Source organism: Schistocerca serialis, chromosome 5 (assembly GCF_023864345.2).
Source record: "Schistocerca serialis cubense isolate TAMUIC-IGC-003099 chromosome 5, iqSchSeri2.2, whole genome shotgun sequence".
Taxonomy (NCBI): domain Eukaryota; kingdom Metazoa; phylum Arthropoda; class Insecta; order Orthoptera; family Acrididae; genus Schistocerca; species Schistocerca serialis.
Window position 1 is genome coordinate 739,798,322 of NC_064642.1, and position 20,159 is coordinate 739,818,480.

The 20,159-nt window shown below is 42.0% G+C and overlaps 1 protein-coding gene across 1 annotated transcript in view; it reads right to left on the reverse strand.

Annotated features, from left to right (window-relative positions):
* The window catches only part of LOC126480940 (heterogeneous nuclear ribonucleoprotein C-like), an 822,623-nt gene that overhangs the window by 253,116 nt on the left and 549,348 nt on the right, over positions 1-20,159 (reverse strand). The window contains exons 3-4 of the mRNA XM_050104357.1: positions 15,279-15,386; positions 9,211-9,289 (exon numbers count right to left, since the gene is read on the reverse strand). Coding sequence (XP_049960314.1) covers positions 9,211-9,289; positions 15,279-15,386 — 187 coding nt within the window. The remainder of the gene's footprint in view (positions 1-9,210; positions 9,290-15,278; positions 15,387-20,159) is intronic.

Consider the following 20,159-nt stretch of genomic DNA (forward strand, 5'->3'; position numbering starts at 1 on the left):
CTACCTATCTATCATAGTTCAAGAAATATGACGTCATAAGCAATGATGTGCGAGAAAAACTGCGGCGTCATGCATGACTTTTAAATTTATTACTTCTGTGCTTCTATCTACATTCGCAATATTTTGGAGACAGTGTCCACGTACGGGGCTAAATGCACCTCAAACGTTATTATCAAGTTACCACACATAGATCAGGAGATACGACTTCACATAAACACTCCTCTGCGAGAAACAATGCCGCGTTATGCATGAAGCTTTATTACAGTTATTCGTTACCACTAAGACACACCTATAGAGGAGTCAACTTCAGGAAATTCCTGACGCCTGGCAGCGCTTTTGACAGCTTTTAACAACGAAGAGTAAAATATTGTGGGCGAAAAGAATACCCGTTTGAAAAGCTATGAAGAGGCGTTGCCATAGAGACGTTTACAAACTCGCGTTTTAGACAATCGAAGAAGCCTCGCCCAGCGTACAGAAACTGTCTGGAATCAACTCACATCGAGCTTACTGTTGAATTTCAAAGGTATTTTCATGACTATATTGAAAAGGAAATTTTTTTCGATTTTACATTACAAACACGGTACTTTTTTTGTTTTCGTTTCTGATAGAAAATTGCCAAAATTAATACCCAAGTAGTGCCGGGTTTGTCGGCTAGTCTAATATAAATTTAATTGTTAGGAAGTCCTTTCTGAAAGTATTTATCAACACTGCAGCCTTGTATGGAATTGAAACGTGGACGATAAGCAGTTCAGACAAGAAATCATGTGCTTTTGAAATGTGATGCTATAGAGAAATGCATAAGATTAGACAGGTAGTTTGAATAACAAATGTGGAGGTACTGAATCGAAGAGGGGTCCACTGGAATCCAATTGCGGATTCGTATTGCTTAAGTAATAAAGTGTTCAGTGATGGTAGCCACGGGCCTATAACTCAATTAGCTAAAAAGTTGTGGGATTAAGTAGTCATTTTATACGCTCAAATTAATTCTTCCCGGCCACGCGAAACCACCCAACGGCACGACTGAATATGAGACCATCGATAGCCAACGGGGGGGAGCGATTTCCATGTTCACTAATCACAGAATTCAGAAAAGTCACAAGCTTGTGAGAATCTATTTCAGTCTGGAGCCGTTAGTTTCAAATTCAAGATTCAGGACTAGTTGCTGCCTTCGGCCGAACTGCCGCCACCGCAGCGTCACCAACCTTCCGGCAGTAGACGCTGTTTGCATTGCCACTTTCAGTCAAGTGTGCTACTGTTTGGCCACGATGACTCGACGATTTCACTAGTGCTACTAGAAGCGGAGAAAATCGCACTAGCTGAAAGACATTCATTTGTCTCGGAGCAACGCCAACGTTAATCTGCCCAAGGCGGAAATATTATGTGCACATTGAAGCCTTGGGTGCACTAGCAAGTGACTTCTGCAAGCACTTGCTGAGGAGTTTATCTTAGCACAAAAACTAACTGAAGTCCACGTCTTCAAGCCGATGGGGCAAATTAATTTCAGGGACTTATTGCAGAAGCGCAGTCGTGTGGAAAAATCGGAGCAGCCGCCACCGTTGTTGCATTATTGTTAGTGAACAAAAATCGTCATGAAACACAAAAATAATGAAACAGAAAAAATGAAACGTTAGGTCGAAGAAATGGATTCAGAGGAACAGTACTGGTGTTATAAAGAAACACTACCGAATGAACTAAAATCAGAGGACCTGACTTTCGATTTTTGCAAGTGGTATTCATCACTTCTTTTTGTTATAATATAAGTACTCCGTCTTCAGGCCACGAGTGGCCTACCGAGACCATCCGACCGCCGTGTCATCCTCCGAGGAGGATGCAGATAGGAGGGGCGTGGGGTCAGCACACCGCTCTCCCGGTCGTATGATGGTATTCTTGACCGAAGCCGCTACTATTCGGTTGAGTAGCTCCTCAATTGGCATCACGAGGCAGAGTGCACCCCGAATAATGGCAACAGCGTATGGCGGCCTGGATGGTCACCCATCCAAGTGCCGACCACGCCCGACAGCGCTTAACTTCGGGAACCGGTGTATCCACTGCGGCAAAGCCGTTTCTTCTTCTTTTTTTTTTTTTTTAACAAATGAAATGTATTTATGTTTACGGTAACATTAAAAAAAATCGGCTAACATCAGAAGACGTCTGATGTGTGTATTGTGTTTCTACTTTTCCTTCTGGGGCAACAAATTTATTGGTAAATTCATTTCGTACTTTCTTGGCTGGTGGTACCAATTATGTGTGTTTATGGCTTCCAATGGTATATTCGTTTCGGTCCTGCGTCTCTGCGCCGTTCTCCTTTTCGACACTAGCATTTTCGCATCGGTGCTCGTCATGCACTTCTGTTAGTTTCAGAAAAACTTCCAGGAACTGGCGGATCCAGCAAGTACTTGCAGCAAGATGCAAGAGACTAGAAAGAAATGTCATCCTCCGCAATGATTTGGAGCTCCTGGTAGATTAAAACTGTGTGCCGGACCCAGAGTCGAACTTGGGAACCCGATCTGGCACACAGTTTTACACTACCAGGAAGTTTCATGCAAGACACTGTTTCCACTAACCTGTGGAAAGAACTTCTTGAAGTTTAAACTTGCGGACGTCGGCATGGTGTAGATTGGGAGGAAGGTTCACTTTAAAGAATTTTCTAAAGTAGCTACAATAGTACTGCACCACTGTTTACTGCTGTGTGATGCGTTGCTGTCGTGTTGTGTTTTGTTCGCGTGTCTTTACGTTATAAAATGGGTCAACAGCCCGTCCCTGGACCATCACGGCGTTCTTGTGGTTCACTGCTGATTTCTAAGAGGAAAAGAAACATGTAATTCGCAGCGGTGAAAGTAAAATCATGGAGAATATATTAAAGTACTTCGACGCAGAAAAGGAGAAGAAGGGCCTAGTACCTTCACTTACGCAGTCTCAGTTACGAGCTACTGTGTAAGTACGCAGGAAAGTACGTTTCCAGTTTTACGCGGCTGAGGAGGTTTTCCAAATCTCGCCTAGTACCGCTGGAAAGAAAAGGCAACTACTCGTTATATTGTTATACTTCCAAATTTCCATTATTTACCCCTGTTTGTCAGTAATTCGAAATGAGTGCTTATTCGCAGTTGCTTACAGATGCATTTTTCATTTTCCAGTAATATGTATTATATTATTCCTAAACCTAGCAAAATGGCCTATGTGAAGGATTACTGTAGGCGCACCGTAGTTGGTGCATCGCGTAGTTGTGTGAGAATGAATGTGCAGCCGCCTCCTATTCCTTCACTCGCACCATTCCCGTCAAAGCGCCAAACTGCAGTGAGCGTATAGTTCTGTTAAATCTTTACTTTTGATATACTTTCAGTGAAGTCCAACTAGCTGATAAATATACTTTCTTCAACTCAGGATGAGGCGCGGCGATGTCATGTACGAAACAAGCGACTTCATTGGTCATTATATCCGAAAAACTCTTAAGGAGTTTTATAACGTCAGATTGTGTCCACCTCGCGGAAGCTTTTGCCAGTCTTGCGAGAGAGGACTGGATGGAGATGGGGACGCACATCCCTCGCAGATGTATTGAAATCAATGGGTTTGGTTAAACGTCGAGTGCATAACGAACTAACTACATTGGTGTAATATCCTGACATTCACTCTTCGTTCCATTTTCCAAATGGCTCTGAGCACTATGGGACTTAACTTCTGAGGTCATCAGTCCCCTAGAACTTAGAACTACTCAAACCTAACTAACCTAAGGAAATTACACACAACCATGCCCAAGGCAGGATTCGAACCTGCGACCGTAGCGGTCGCGCGGTTCCAGACTGTAGCGCCTAGAACCGCTCGGCCACCCCGGCCGGCTCCATTCTCCAGGTACAGATGAAAAACATCAGGCAAGTTGCCCGTGAGGTGTTCAACTTCGACGAGTTGTGGATAGATAACAACGTGACGTTCGGAAAATGCTGACAAGCAGAACTTATTACTGAATGAGCTAGCACCTCAAAGAGACTGGCTGCTGCTAGCGTGGGATCCAAGAACAGATTAGTCAAGAAATCGCATCTCTAGTTCCGGGCGAAGGCCGAACATCCGCTAATTTTGAAAAACGGATTGCAGATATAGTATATAATATTCTGTGACTCTAATGTATAATGTGCCATACCACAGCAGGCAGATCGACAGCACGGCAGGCCCTTTTCACTGCAGTTCTTGGCTGGCTTCACTACATGATTAGTAGCAGTGCGAGACTAACCGCCATTGTATTTCACATATCGGCTTCCATCAGTCTGGAAGCGACCGTGTGCAGATTCGATCACCTTCACTCTGGATGCATTCGCGTTACAACTATCGTGGCATCCACAGCCGTGATTACGATTCAAATACGGTATCTGCACCGCGAGCAACCAGCATTATGATTTTATCGATGTCAATACGGCAGACTTGGTCTCGTTGCACCTGTCTTTGCGTTCGCAGGTCCGTAGTTTTACCCTATCCTCTTCATTAAGTCAGCTATCCAGGAAAAAGAATCCTCTGCTGTAGATAATGAAGGCTGATGTCTCCACGCTACAGGGAACAGAACATTAGGAAAGGTATGTGTCTGATGAGAGCAGAGAGACAGTATATCTCATTTCCATCCCATATACCTACAGTCCAAAACCAAACGTCAAGGTTCAACAATATGTTCAGCAAGCTTCCTGCAGTAATGAAACAGACGGCAATCAGCCTTAAAATATAAACCGACTTCTTCTGAAATATGTCTTTTATTGTATATACAAGTCCAGTGGAGTAGTTTAGAGATATTAGTTAAAATCTGTTACCCACATGCTTTTTATTCCTGAGTCCCTTGTTCATAATGACGATTCTTAATCTGCATTTGCGACTGTTTCCGAGACGACGTACTTCTGGATCAGATGGACCCATGACATCTGGGAAAATAAATTACGAACACAAGAATTATTTTCTTGTCGATGTACGTCAAGGAAATGCTCCTTTTTCCTAATTACTAGGGCGTACTGAAAAGTGACGCGAACAAATTTTTTAAATTTTGTTCTCAATATCGCTTGAGATATTACATGTCAAGTTTCGTTGACGCAAGTTGCAACCCTCTGTCGCTAGAACTGTAGCGTATCATAGCGGTAACTATGTCAGTGCGTGAGAAACAGCGTGCTGCAATCGATCTTATATCCGCAGCGGCAAAAAACAAGACACGAATTCGAGCAGTTCGTCCACAAATGAAGCACCGTGTACTTCATCATCATAAGGTAGACCTCACACGAGCGCTGCGACACCTGTAACAATCCGACGCCGTGGGTTCATTGTCATCGATCATCCACCACACGATTTTCATCTGTTTCCAAAACTTAAAGGGCAACTTCGAGGGGTTCCCTTAGATTGATAGTGATGAAAGGGTGCAAGTGAAGGTGACGTTCTGATTCCCTCAACAAAGTCAGGCATGTATCTACAGTGATGTTATCAGCCATCTGGTCTCTCATTGGGATACATGCGTTCGTCGCCAAGATGACTATGTTAAGAAATAAATACGGTGACATGAAGAATAAGGATATTGAATGTTAATTAATTTTGTTTAATTTAAAAAGCTTTAAGAGTTTCCACATAAAAAGACTGAGTTGTCTATGTTTTCACCATGCCTTCGTATTACCATGATCTACCAAGCGCCAAAGGAGAATACAGTTGACGTTCTATACTTTTATTCTTATTGTTGTTGTTGTTGTTGTTGTTGTGGTCTTCAGTCCTGAGACTGGTTTGATGCAGCTCTCCATGCTACTCTATCCTGTGCAAGCTTCTTCATCTCCCAGTACTTACTGCAACCTACATCCTTCTGAATCTGCTTAGTGTATTAATCTCTTGGTCTCCCTCTACGATTTTTACCCTCCACGCTGCCCTCCAATACCAAATTGGTGATTCCTTGATGCCTCAAAACATGTCCTACCAACCGATCGCTTCTTCTAGACAAGTTGTGCCACAAACTTCTCTTCTCCCCAATCCTATTCAATACCTCCTCATTAGTTACGTGATCTACCCACCTTATCTTCAGCATTCTTCTGTAGCACCACATTTCGAAAGCTTCTATTATCTTCTTGTCCAAACTAGTTATCGTCCATGTTTCACTTCCATACATGGCTACACTCCATACAAATACTTTCAGAAACGACTTCCTGACACTTAAATCTATACTCGATGTTAACAAATTTCTCTTCTTCAGAAACGATTTCCTTGCCATTGCCAGTCTACATTTTATATCCTCTCTACTTCGACCATCCTCAGTTATTTTACTCCCTAAACAGCTAAACTCCTTTACTACTTTAAGTGTCTCATTTCCTAATCTAATTCCCTCAGCATCACCCGATTTAATCTGACTACATTCCATTATCCTCGTTTTGCTTTTGTTGATGTTCATCTTATATCCTCCTTTCAAGACACTGTCCATTCCGTTCAACAGCTCTTCCAAGTCCTTTGCTGTCTCTGACAGAATTACAATGTCATCGGCGAACCTCAAAGTTTTTACTTCTTCTCCATGAATTTTAATACCTACTCCGAATTTTTCTTTTGTTTCCTTTACTGCTTGCTCAATATACAGATTGAATAACATCGGGGAGAGGCTACAACCCTGTCTCACTCCTTTCCCAAACACTGCTTCCCTTTCATGCCCCTCGACTCATAACTGCCATCTGGTTTCTGTACAAACTGTAAATAGCCTTTCGCTCCCTGTATTTTACCCCTGCCACCTTCAGAATTTGAAAGAGAGTATTCCAGTTAACATTGTCAAAAGCTTTCTCTAAGTCTACAAATGCTAGAAACGTAGGTTTGCCTTTTCTTAATCTTTCTTCTAAGATAAGTCGTAAGGTTAGTATTGCCTCACGTGTTCCAACATTTCTACGGAATCCAAACTGATCTTCCCCGAGGTCCGCTTCTACCAGTTTTTCCATTCGTCTGTAAAGAATTCGCGATAGTATTTTGCAGCTGTGACTTATTAAACTGATAGTTCGGTAATTTTCACATCTGTCAACACCTGCTTTCTTTGGGATTGTAATTATTATATTCTTCTTGAAGTCTGAGGGTATTTCGCCCGTCTCATACATCTTGCTCACCAGATGGTAGAGTTTTGTCATGACTGGCTCTCCCAAGGCCATCAGTAGTTCTAATGGAATGTTGTCTACTCCCGGGGCCTTGTTTCGATTCAGGTCTTTCAGTGCTCTGTCAAACTCTTCACGCAGTATCTTATCTCCTATTTCGTCTTCATCTACATCCTCTTCCATTTCCATAATATTGTCCTCAAGTACATTGCCCTTGTATAAACCCTCTATATACTCCTTCCACCTTTCTGCCTTCCCTTCTTTGCTTAGAATGGGTTGCCATCTGAGCTCTTGATATTCATACAAGTGGTTCTCTTCTTTCCAAAGATCTCTTTAATTTTCCTGTAGGCAATATCTATCTTACCCCTAGTGAGACAAGCCTCTACATCCTTACATTTGTCCTCTAGCCATCCCTGCTAGCCATTTTACACTTCCTGTCGATCTCATTTTTGAGACGTTTGTATTCCTTTTTGCCTGCTTCATTTACTGCATTTTTATATTTTCTCCTTTCATCAATTAAATTAAATATTTCTTCTGTTAACCAAGGATTTCTATTACCCCTCATCTTTTTACCTACTTGATCGTCTGCTGCCTTCACTACTTCATCCCTCAGAGCTACCCATTCTTCTTCTACTGTATATCTTTCCCCCATTCCTGTCAATTGTTCCCTTATGCTCTCCCTGAAACTCTCTACAACCTCTGGTTCTTTCAGTTTATCCAGGCCCCATCTCCTTAAATTCCCACCTTTTTGCAGTTTCTTCAGTTTCAATCTGCAGTTCATAACCAATAGATTGTGGTCAGAATCCACATCTGCCCCTGGAAATGTCTTACAATTTAAAACCTGGTTCCTAAATCCCTGTCTTACCATTATATAATCTACCTGATACCTTTTAGTATCTCCAGGATTCTTCCAGGTATACAACCTTCTTTTATGATTCTTGAATCAAGTGTTAGTTATGATTAAGTTATGCTCTGTGCAAAATTCTACCAGGCGGCTTCCTCTTTCATTTCTTCCCCCCAATCCATATTCACCTACTATGTTTCCTTCTCTCCCTTTTCCTACTGACGAATTCCAGTCACCCATGACTATTAAATTTTCGTCTCCCTTCACTACCTGAATAATTTCTTTTATCTCGTCATACATTTCATCTATTTCTTCATCATCTGCAGAGCTAGTTGGCATATAAACTTGTACTACTGTAGTAGGCATGGGCTTTGTGTCTATCTTGGCACAATAATGCGTTCACTAAGCTGTTTGTAGTAGCTAACCCGCACTCCTATTTTTTTATTCATTATTACCTACTCCTGCATTACCCCTATTTGATTTTGTGTTTATAACCCTGTAATCACCAGACCAAAAGTCTTGTTCCTCCTGCCACCGAACTTCACTAATTCCCACTATATCTAACTTTAACCTATCCATTTCCCTTTTTAAATTTTCTAACATACCTGCCCGATTAAGGGATCTGACATTCCACGCTCCGATGCGTAAAACGCCAGTTTTCTTTCTCTTATTATGATTGTGAAAGTTGGTCCTGTAATGAACTAGGGGTTAACACCACCTAATCAGCTGGTGTCCGTACTTGTCAGTAGAGGATAATATACAGCAGACCAATTAAACTGACATAAACTGCGTTACAGTATCTCAGAAACTGGAAGCTCATTGAACCTGAGTCTCACCGAAAACTTTCGTTTACGTAGTTTCCAAACAAGACACGTCACGCATTCCGTGGATTTAATTTTTCATTAAAATGTCGGTCCCTCCCGATAATACTTCTTCTAGACAAGAGTGAGTGGAATTACCTAAACCACAAATTTTTGCTCAAACAGAAAGAATCGAAATTTTTAGGTTGACAGACGATACGTGTACACTAGAAATTCAAATAATGTTCGCACAGAACCCAAATTACACGAAACCAGTAACTTTCTTACCGAAAATTTTTCTTTCCACGAGTAACAACTAAGAAGAAACTACAGTCTTTGATTAGTGTTAGTGCTACTAACAAGTTAAATAGCCAACTTCATGCGTGAAGAATTTCACATCGTCAAAAATCTAACTTCATGTAATGAAACATCCGAACATATTTCTATCTATTTAAAAAATTACAAGTAAATTAGTTTACTTATATTTTGTAAAAAAACTCACCAGTCATTTCCAGTTTTTGCCATATTTTGCCTTTTCCTACCAGTCTGATGGGCTTTAGGCTCTGCAACCATGTTTACATCTGTAAAAAACACTGACAGTTACATGTCAGCCAAAAAATCTGCATTTTAAGGTGGACTCAAATACAAAACCAGCTTCTTCAAAATACAAAATAAAAACTGCACATTCCACTGTTAAGTTTAGAAAAAAACACTTTGTAAGTTAACGGTTGTCTTCCTCTGCTGCAGCGGTAGCACCATGTAAAAATAAAATACAAAAATATTTCTTAAAAATTATGCACATGTTGTTAAAAACTACAGTTTTGTGTTAAATTAAGAGCTCAAAAGTCAAAAACGAAAATGTCTTCTGTACGTCTCCATTCAACGGAGCGGGTATAAGGTTGCCGAAAAATTCTGGAATTCGTCAAAAGTTCTAAAATCGATAGTTCTATCTCCGACGCAAGTGCGTGTTTCCCTGGTTTACAATCGAGTTAAGAAAAACGCCGGGCAATATTTCCGCGTCTTCTCAACAGGAACGCTGAACGCAGCTTGCGTGGCGAGCCGCTTCGCACGGCTAACACGGGGCGCTTATCGCCCGCTAGATGGAAGTCAAACAGAGATTGTGATGCAGACGGGCCCGCTGCTATGCAAATGAAGAGATCTGCCGCTGAAGCCGGTTCAAGGACAAGAAGCGAACTGCGGGCCGGGGCTTCTTGCGCTGCGTCAACACGCCCGCCGCCCGGCCTTCAGATTATCGGATTTGCGAAGACGTCGGCGAATTGTCTTAATTTGGGAACCAAATGACGGCTCCCCGCTGCGATCGTTACAATCGTGTGACATTAGTAGGTGCCTCCGCAGGGTCTGCCCCTCTGTTGCTTTTACTCTGTCCCGGCAGGAGCGCTATCTGCACCTACCTTCAGTCTGCGACGAAGCAACGACGAAGCTGAAAGCACAGGCACATCACATAGAGTACGTCAAATCAACTGATACTGTAGCCATTGAAAACTCATATGCTCTAAGACGGAAGTTCTGTGCTAACAATACTACTGCAGCAGGTATATAACGGTGTAAGAGGCAAGTCTAATTCATTCTTCCTTCTTTTCCCTAGCGTCCATCCTGTCTAAGACGTGGGTCACTTCGTCAGGATTTGGTGAATTTTATTTTATTATTTAACTTTGTGGCCGGATGCCTTTTCAAGCGCCACATCAGGTAACCCTAAGGGGGGAAGTCCGTAAGTGAATCTATGAACTTTGTGTTCTATGTTACAGTATTTTAACAGTTTGCGTATCGTATTTTCTGAAGCGTAATTTAGAGGCTATTTGCCTACAAGAGCTTTGGAAACCCTAACAACCACACTGAGGCTGTCCATTGTACCAGTTCGTAGTCGTTAATTCGCTGCGCGCCCGCGATCCGGGTGTTTGCTAACCTCCCAGTACCGCAAGCTAGCGCGTGTGCGTTACGTCGTGTTGTCTGTTTAGGACGCCCGACATCGTGGTCATCAACGATGCATTACACAGTAGGGCCAGCTATAACGATCACTCTTGCAGCATTTTAGCGTGATGTCGCTACACCTAGAAACACACAGCACTAGCTGAAAAATCACTCAAATGATAAACACCGACAAAATGTGCAAGTGCACCAAGATAAAGTGTGCTAGTTAATTCTTCGATAGGAACAAGAGTGTTTACAAAAAGTTCCCATTGTACTGCCTAGTGCTTTCAGCTTCATATTAGCGTGAAGAAGGCAAAACAGAAAGTGAAAGTCTGTGGGACGAAGAGATCTACAATTATTTGATAGGGCCTGAACACTCAGGAAAAGCTACTGCGTCTTATGCAACAGCAAACGTTTGAAAGCGAAATTATGACATGATAATATTTATTCTGTGAATAAACCACACTACTTCCATTATTAACATAGATTCTTTCAAAAAATTCGTACAAACGAAAAGATACAACGTATCCACTTCAAACCTTAACCTTTTAATAGCAAGACTTTTCACTTATGACCGCAATCTCCTTGCTGTAGCCTGCTGCCGCCAGATACTGCTAGTATAGAAAGAGGCAACTATATCACAACAGAAAGTCCTTCAGTTAATAAAATTGGCCGGCCGAAGTGGCCGTGCGGTTAAAGGCGCTGCAGTCTGGAACCGCAAGTCCGCTACGGTCGCAGGTTCGAATCCTGCCTCGGGCATGGATGTTTGTGATGTCCTTAGGTTAGTTAGGTTTAACTAGTTCTAAGTTCTAGGGGACTAATGACCTCAGCAGTCGAGTCCCATAGTGCTCAGAGCCATTTGAACCATTTGAACTAAAATTGGTCAACGGCAAATAGGACAAGGGGATGAGGGATCTGTACAAATTTAATTATATCTATAGACGGTTCATCCATCCCGGAAATCGAAAATCTCTACGATTTTTGTCTGTTATCGATACCGATAGTGGCAAGTATGAGTCCTGCAAATTCCGAGACTATTGAGAATATTTTAAAGTTTCCAGTTAAATTTTTTGTGCAATTTCACTCTTGCTAAAGTAATTTTTCATTTACTTTAGTAATTCTGGAGTGATATTAATATGATGTGCTAATTAGCAACACCAGTTATTTAAACTTCTTTAAAATTAGTTATCGGATTTTTTTCCTTTAGTTGTACTGTGAAATATTTCTTCTAACCATATTTCACGATTTTAGGTCAATGGGAAGTACCCTGTAGGTTTTGATAAGTGGGTTGGTGAGTGTCAAAATATGTGACATGTATGGCCACACTTTTTACTGAATTCAGTATCCGTTCCTGAGAAAGGAATCTTAACAGTGGGACGAACGGGCGATGAAGAGATCTTATAAGGGTCCTGTTACTACTGAGACACGGAACCTGATACTGCTCAACGTGTATTTCGCGTACACTTTCACGGAGCCACCCAGCAGGGTCTTTATTTATGCCTGCCACAAAAAATTTGAACGGAAGGGCTGCCTTTCCAAAGGCAGAAGTCCTGGTCGGCCACTTATGTCGGAGCAAAATGCTAATCGCGTTGCAACACCATTCCAGCGAATGTTCACTGAAATTAATATGTCGAGAAAGTCGTTAGCTTCAGATCCCACACATAATTCTTTTCACATGAAAAGGTATGTATTAGTCTAGGCACTCATTCCAGGCCATTATGCTGCACGATGTGCCTCCTGTACAGAAATGTTGTTAAGGACGAGGCAAAACTTCACACCGACGGGAAAGTTAACGGGCACAATGGCCGTTTTTGGGGAATAGAGAATTCCCATTTTATCCATCGAACGTCAACGAGATTCGCCAAAGGTTAATGTGTTCTGTACAGTGTTGAGTGAGATTTGCCGCTGCTGCTTTGTCAAGTAGAAAACCATTACAGGATTTGGTACGTCGACACGCTTTCTTTGAGGCTTTTGTCCCAGCTGCAAGAAAACTCCAACAGATTCATCTAGGAACAAGATGGCGCACCTTGTCCCACCGATTTGTCTGTAACGCAAGACACAAACACATGATGATGGCTCGACTGTGCAAAATTCTGACAAAGAGGTGAGGTGCACATGGCCACCACCATCATCAGACTTAACCCCTTTGTGATTTTTTTATGGAGTTATGTCAAAGGCCAAGTGTGCGGCGTCCCTCCCCCTCCCCCTCCCCCTCCCCCTCCGCCCCCCCCCCGCCCCCCACTGCGAATCGCAACTGCGGTCGAGTCCATCACCACCAGTCTATCGCACAAGGTTTGGTGAGAGTTCGAATATGGTCACAACGTGTGCCGTGTAACCTGAGTCTCTGACACCTGTAAAACGAGGTACTCTGATTAACAGATAAGGTTTGAAGCTAGTAAATTGTATCGTTTCCTTTGCACGAATTTTTGAAAATGTGAAGTTCTTTTGCGTTCATCCTGTATAAATTATTTCAGTCTCGCAATAATAACACGAATTTCCGGATTTTGTAGAAAGCTGCGATGCTTTTGTGTTTTATTGTCAGTGCCTTGTCAGACGATTCGGTCAGTGTTACAGTCATGTGTCTGACCCCTTACAGCACGTCATTATATTTGATGTGGCAAATGTCTATTCATTTCAAGCAGCAACAATAACAATAAATAAACAAGTAAATAAAATAGAGCTTGGAAATTATCTCCGACCTTCGGGAAGTTCTTGAATATAATATGGAAATATATCCCATTTAATATGAACATAAATTTCCAGTGGAAAATAATCAGAAGTAATGGAACTAATGTATTTTCCCCACGTTACTAATTCATTGATGAAAAACGGCTTCCATGTTGTTATAGTTAAAAGCGAGTGCAGAAATTCCCGTGTCGCATGAAATATTTACACTTTCCTTCTTACTAGCGCATTTACCTCTAACTTTTTAGAAGAAATCTGATGTATACAGAGAAAATTGTGGTTTAAAAGTTCCTCATTTACTCGTTGCCTTCTACATTTGTTAAACTCGGAAATAATGAAGACCACTGTTATAAAAGGCACTGAAGGCTGATACACAGGCAAGTTCCACCGTTACTTCAGTTTACGAGTGGTTAGTAAAGCAAATGAAACTACGGATCACATCGAATACAATTACTTCATACTTCTTGTATGAGACAATGTACGTTACAAAATTAATTTCCAAGTGAAAACGAGGATTATATGATGCAGAAGAACCCCAAGTAAGTAAGCCACGAATCATGCTGAATGTCGACAACAGTCAATATGGCTAGCTCGTCCATAATAACAGCATTAGCTCAATGATAGTTTAAGTACGCGAATTCTCTTCTCTTTTCATTTTTATTCAACCACTTTGCATGGCCAATGACTTGGTTATTTCTTCTTCAAAACAAGCATGGAAAAATTCTGTTTGTATTTGCGCTCGCAGTGGCGTATTATAATGAGGTGATGGATCTACTTTGTTCGACAACATTTATTGTGACGCCTTTCGTAGGATTTCGGTACTGCTCCTACATGGAACTGAAATGTATTTTACATTTAAACGTAACGTACAACAGAGGTGAAATTACACGAACTTCCGGCTACAATGCATGTGCCCAAACTATGACGTATGTATTATTAATGCTGAATTACTACGCGATGAATTTGCTTTGTTCTGGTCCTACATCGCTTCGAGGAACAATCTGACTAGTTATAAATGAAGAATTTTCTAGCATAAAAGATCCAGAAAGAAAAAACTAAGCGTGTGAAATAGGAAACCATGATCAAAAAGTGCTAGAATCTGAAGCATCATCCGTACAAAGCGTTGAAGATAGTTTAGACGCAAATTATTGGACGAGTGAGAGTCGAAGTGTAAGGAACTACAGTTCTGGAACAGGCATCCTGTTTGATTCAATGTTCAGTTAATGCAGGAACGCGGATATATAAGTATCTGTGCTGGCAACAAAAACAGCGCAACGATCGATAAAGTCATTAGTTCTGATCTTCCTATTTCACATCGACGATATCTCTGCTCTGTTGATACGTGAAAACCTGATGTATCGTTTGGTAAACACTCTGCATAATACTAGAGATGTTGTGACCCATGTCGGACATCCTAGGAATTCGTCTTTTTAAATCCCGTTATCGGTTAGATGCAATGGGCCGGTTCCTAATAAATAAAGCCATATAAGCCAGAGTGAAATTACTTCGGCTGAAATAACTGTGCTTGTAGAACGGTCCACTGAAAAGGCAATTTCGTACTCAATGTCCCTCGCAAAGCAGTAGTGGCTACCAACATTTCGCGCGTGTAGCAGATTACCAGTTGGAATACGCATACTGACATCTGCATGAATGCAGGTAACTTCTTATGTTACATTTTCAGATATTGCCAAATCTTAACAAAAAAAATCTCTGCGTGCCCGGCGGCTGCAGACGTAATTCGCTTGTAATCAGTACATAAAACTGGATCAAATGCTGCCTACTATTCTGACATGCATCATGTCAAAGAGTTACAAAAAAGAATCTCGTAACATTTTTCACGACCGAGAAAGTCGGCAGTTGAGCAGCTACTTACCTCCTTGACCGTCGTGTGTTTGAGGGCTCGGCTCACCGTGACGGCGGACGAGCTAGCGCCTAGAACAAGTGGGAAGCACTCACCGAGAACTTGGCCCAGCACGGTGCGCGCGTCCTCCCCCAGACAGGCGCTGCGGGCGTCGAAGGGGTTCGTGAACTGCACGAACGCGTAGCCTTTGTGCATTGAGATGCCTGCAACACGGCAGACGCCAATCACGTTCGCTGAGACAATATCGTCGACACTAATCACACACAAACAAATTATTCGTGCAGTTAACACTGTTGCGTAAAGCGAGATACGTATATTGCAAAAGCCAGAATCAAAATTTCAACAGTGAAATAATACCCTGTACATGTGTTACTCTGCAGTTTGCAAATTTTGTAAATCCAATCGCGGTTAAAAAAATATACCGGGTGATCAAAAAGTCAGTATAAATTTGAAAACTGAGTAAATCACGGAATAACGTAGACAGAGAGGTACAAATTGACACACATGCTTGGAATGACATGGGGTTTTATTAGAACCAAAAAAATACAAAAGTTCAAAAAATGTCCGACAGATGGCGTTTCATCTGATCAGAATAGCAATAATTAGCATAACAAAGTAAGACAAAGCAAAAATGATGTTCTTTACAGGGCCGGCCGGTGTGGCCGAGAGGTTCTAGGCGCTTCAGTCTGGAACCGCGCGACCGCTACGGTCGCAGGTTCGAATCCTGCCTCGGGCATGGATGTGTGTGATGTCCGTAGGTTAGTTAGGCTTAAATAGTCTAAGTTCTAGGGGAATGATGACCTCAGATGTTAAGTTCCATAGTGCTCAGAGCCATTTTTTTGTTTTTTTTTTTTGTTCTTTACAGGAAATGCTCAATATGTTCACCATCATTCCTCAACAATAGCTGTAGTCGATGAATAATGTTGTGAACAGCACTGTAAATCATGTCCGGAGTTATGGTGAGGCATTGAGTCGGATGTTGTCTTTCAGCATCCCTAGAGATGTCGGTCGATCACGATACAGTTGCGACCTCAGGTAACCCCAAAGCCAATAATCGCGCGGACTGAGGTCTGGGGCCCTGAGAGGCCAAGCATGACGAAAGTGGCGGCTGAGCACACAATCATCACCAAACGACGCGCGCAGGAGATCTTTCACGCGTCTAGCAATATGGGGTGGAGCGCCATCCTGCATAAACGTTCCAGCAGGTGTCTATCAGCCAGGCTGGGGATGATGCGATTCTGTAACATATCGGCGTACCTCTCACCCGTCACGGTAGCAGTTACAAAACCAGAATCACGCATTTCCTCGATGAAAAAAGGCCCGATAACGGCAGATGTGGTAAATCCAACCCATACCGTGACTTTCTCGTCGTGCAATGAAGTTTCCACGACAGTTCTAGGATTTTCGGTAGCCCAAATTCTGCAGTTGTGGGCGTTGACAGACCCTCGGAGCGTGAATTGAGCTTCGGCGGTCCACAACACGTTACTCAACCAATCGTCATCTTCCGCCATCTTTTGAAACCCCCAAAACGCAAATGCCCTCCGCTTCACTGAATCGCCAGGTAACAGTTCATGATGCCGATGGATTTTGTACGGATAGCATCGGAGGGTACGCCTAAGTGCCAACCAAACAGTAGAGTATGGAATGCCGGTGCGACGTGCGACTGCACGAGCGCTGACTTCCCCGTGCGTAGACGAACCCGCTGCAGTCTCCATTTCTTCCGGAACTGTCTCAGCAGCATTACGCCTGGTGCTCGGTTGGCCACTACGGGGGTCCATCGTCTAAACAACCCGTGGCTTCGAACTTCGAAATCATTCTCGCCACAGCTGCATTTGTCAACGGACCTTTACCCGTTAGAATCCCCTTCCTATAACGATAGGATCGTAACGCTGAACTAGCACATTCCCCATTCTGATAATACAGCTTCACTAAAAGCGCCTTTTCAGGTAACGTCAAAATGCTGCAACTGCTGGCGCATCTGATTCTCTCTCTCTCTCTCATTACAGCTCCTTTTATACACGATTGTCATGCGCAGTCACTGACGTTTTGCTATCCAGCGCCATCTGTCAGACATTTTGAGAACTCTGTTTTGTTTTTGGTTTTAATAAAATCCCATGTCATTCCAAGCATGTGTGTCAATTTTTACCTCTCTATCTGATTATTCTGTGGTTTATTAAGTTTTCAAATTTATACTTTTTGATCACCTGGTACATCCCAACATAAGCTGCTCAACAGAGCGTCGTTTTATTTTTTAACCTTGTTGACGATGTAGTACCGGGCACATACCCATCATTAACGGTATTTGCATCAAAGAAGCCAAAACAGTTAAAGGCTTAACTCTGCCGTTTAGCGTTGTGTATGAGCTGTGCGACTGACTTCTTATCAGATGACGTAATTTCACTTCCTGTCTTACACATATAGATAGGATATATTATCAGATCCCAAAAATATTTGGTGATAATACAGACCTACGTTTTCAGTCATATCCTGATGAGTACAACATATTTTTTTTTCCTGGGCTTTGGGCAGCAAAGACCGTACAGCCAACAACAGTTACAAAAGTGCCATATTAACATGACTGCAATGTCCATAATAGGGCAATAAAAAAAAGTTCGAGTTCGGCCGCTATTACACTACCATATTTTCTCGTCAAAGCTGATACATCAAACATTTATGTCAAATAAATTTGATGGTGTAGTGGGGAACTTTGTCAAAGCTCGCCGATCGTCAAATAAATATGATCAAGTACAGGGTCTCGCAGCAAATTTCATCATAAAAGTCGTTCGTCTTCTGTTCACTGCAATGTGAAATGTAGCCACTTCGAGTGCTGGCGTCGCTACAGCTATTTAACGTCCCTGAATTGTGTTTGCAAACATGGCTTCAAAGTTGGTTGGTACCTTCGACTGGTGTTTTCTTTTAATAAACTTGCTTCGAACAGGGTGAGGGGTGAACAAGGGGCACAATGCATGCTATTAATTGTGTGTTGATGGGCAGCTGAAATATGCTGCAGGCGACTTCATGTTCACAAACACACCTACAGCCATCCAGCTATAGCCATCTGGAAACATCCAGGCAGCTTTTCAGCAAGCCGGGATAGAGGATGTGATCAAACTCTAAAATCAAAAATTCTTTCTTAGCTTTCCATCCTACTTTATCTATTTTTGAACTCTGGATGCCACAAGTTAAAAGCGCTTCATCTGTTTTGCACTTTTAATTAATTTTATAGTTGTTGGGACACTAATCCATAAATTATATTATTCAAAATTAAAAATAGTTCTTATTGCCGATATAGGGTACTAAACAATTATCTACCTTCACACATTCTCTCTTAGGTGCTTTATAAATCGCTTCACATGGGATTATTTTGGTTAACGTGCAACGTGATATTAGAGTGCTGTGTCGTCAACTAGAGTAGCTGTTTTATGTATCAAGAAATTGCAGTGTCACTGTTTGCCTGTCTTCCCGCACATATAGCATTTCTCAAGAGAGTATTCTGTTTTGTAATATGAGAAGACTTGACTTCCTCCACTTGCAGCTCTCGTAACAAATGTTGGTGAATGCCTTTATTACCTCGATGTAATCTAAATACTTTATCCAAGTATGTTTCCTTTTTTAGGCTGCATTTTTTCCAAATACACAAACAATGCAATTGTGGTACTAGCAACTGCAGCGCATAATAACCAAGTTGTCGTCCGTGATCTTGAAATATGACGAAAAATATGACGACTGTGTAATACTCCTTTCTAGCGCCACGTCAAAGATCTCTGTCAAAGAAATTTGACGAAAATTTGATCGTATTTTTTGTCAAAGAAATATGAAAGTAAAATGTCGGTCTTATGCTAACAGTGTGAAGTAAAAAGGTAGGCTCGTTATATAAATAAAAAAAAAAAAATTACGACCCAGATTTTGAATTGGGTAGGTTCCAGAGGAGAATGACAGACACAGAAACTTACAAATGAAAACTGGGCAACGGCGTCGTTTTCAAAAGAAAGTTCTTACTGCAAGCCGGCCGCGGTGGCCGTGCGGTTCTAGGCGCTTCAGTCCGGAACCGCGGGACTGCTACGGTCGCAGGTTCGAATCCTGCCTCGGGCATGGATGTGTGTGATGTCCTTAGTTGCAAAATGATTTAGGTAAGATATCTGTATGGTGCGAAAAGTGGAAATTGACCCTGAATAAAGAAAAGAGCGAAGTTATTCACATGAGTACTAAAAGAAATCCGCTAAATTTCGATTACGCGATAAGTCACACAAATCTGAGGGCTGTAAATTCAACTAAATACTTAGGTATTGCAATAACAAATAACCTAAACTGGAACGATCACACAGATAATATTGTGCGTAGAGCAAACGAAAGACTGCGATTCATTGGCAGAACACTTATAAGGTGCAACAGGTCTACCAAAGAGACTGCTTACACTATGCTTGTCCGCCCTATTCTGGAGTGCTGCTGTGCGGTGTGGGATCCGCATCACGTGGGACTGACGATGACATCGAAAAAGTACAAAGAAAGGTAGCTCATTTTGTATCATCGCGAAATAGGGGAGATAGTGTCACAGACATGATACGTGAATTGGAAAGGCAATCATTAAAACAAAGGCGTTTTTCGTTTTGACGGGATCTTCTTATGAAATTTCAATCACCAGTTTACTCCTCCGATTGCGAAAACATTCTGTTGGCACCCACCTACATAGGGAGAAATGATCATCACGATAAAATAAGAGAAATCAGGGGTCGCACTGAAAAATTTAAGTGCTCGTTTTTCCCACGTGCCGTTCGAGAATGCAACGGTAGAGAGACAGCATGAAGGTGGTTCATTGAACCCTCTTCCAGGCACTTTATTGTGAACAGCACAGTAACTACGTAGATGTAGATGTACGTGAGGGCGTAGCTCCTCGCAAGCAATCTTTTGTACATGACTGTTTGTGTGGCCGAGTACTTGGTACACAATAATGTGACACGGTTCAGATCCGTCATCGT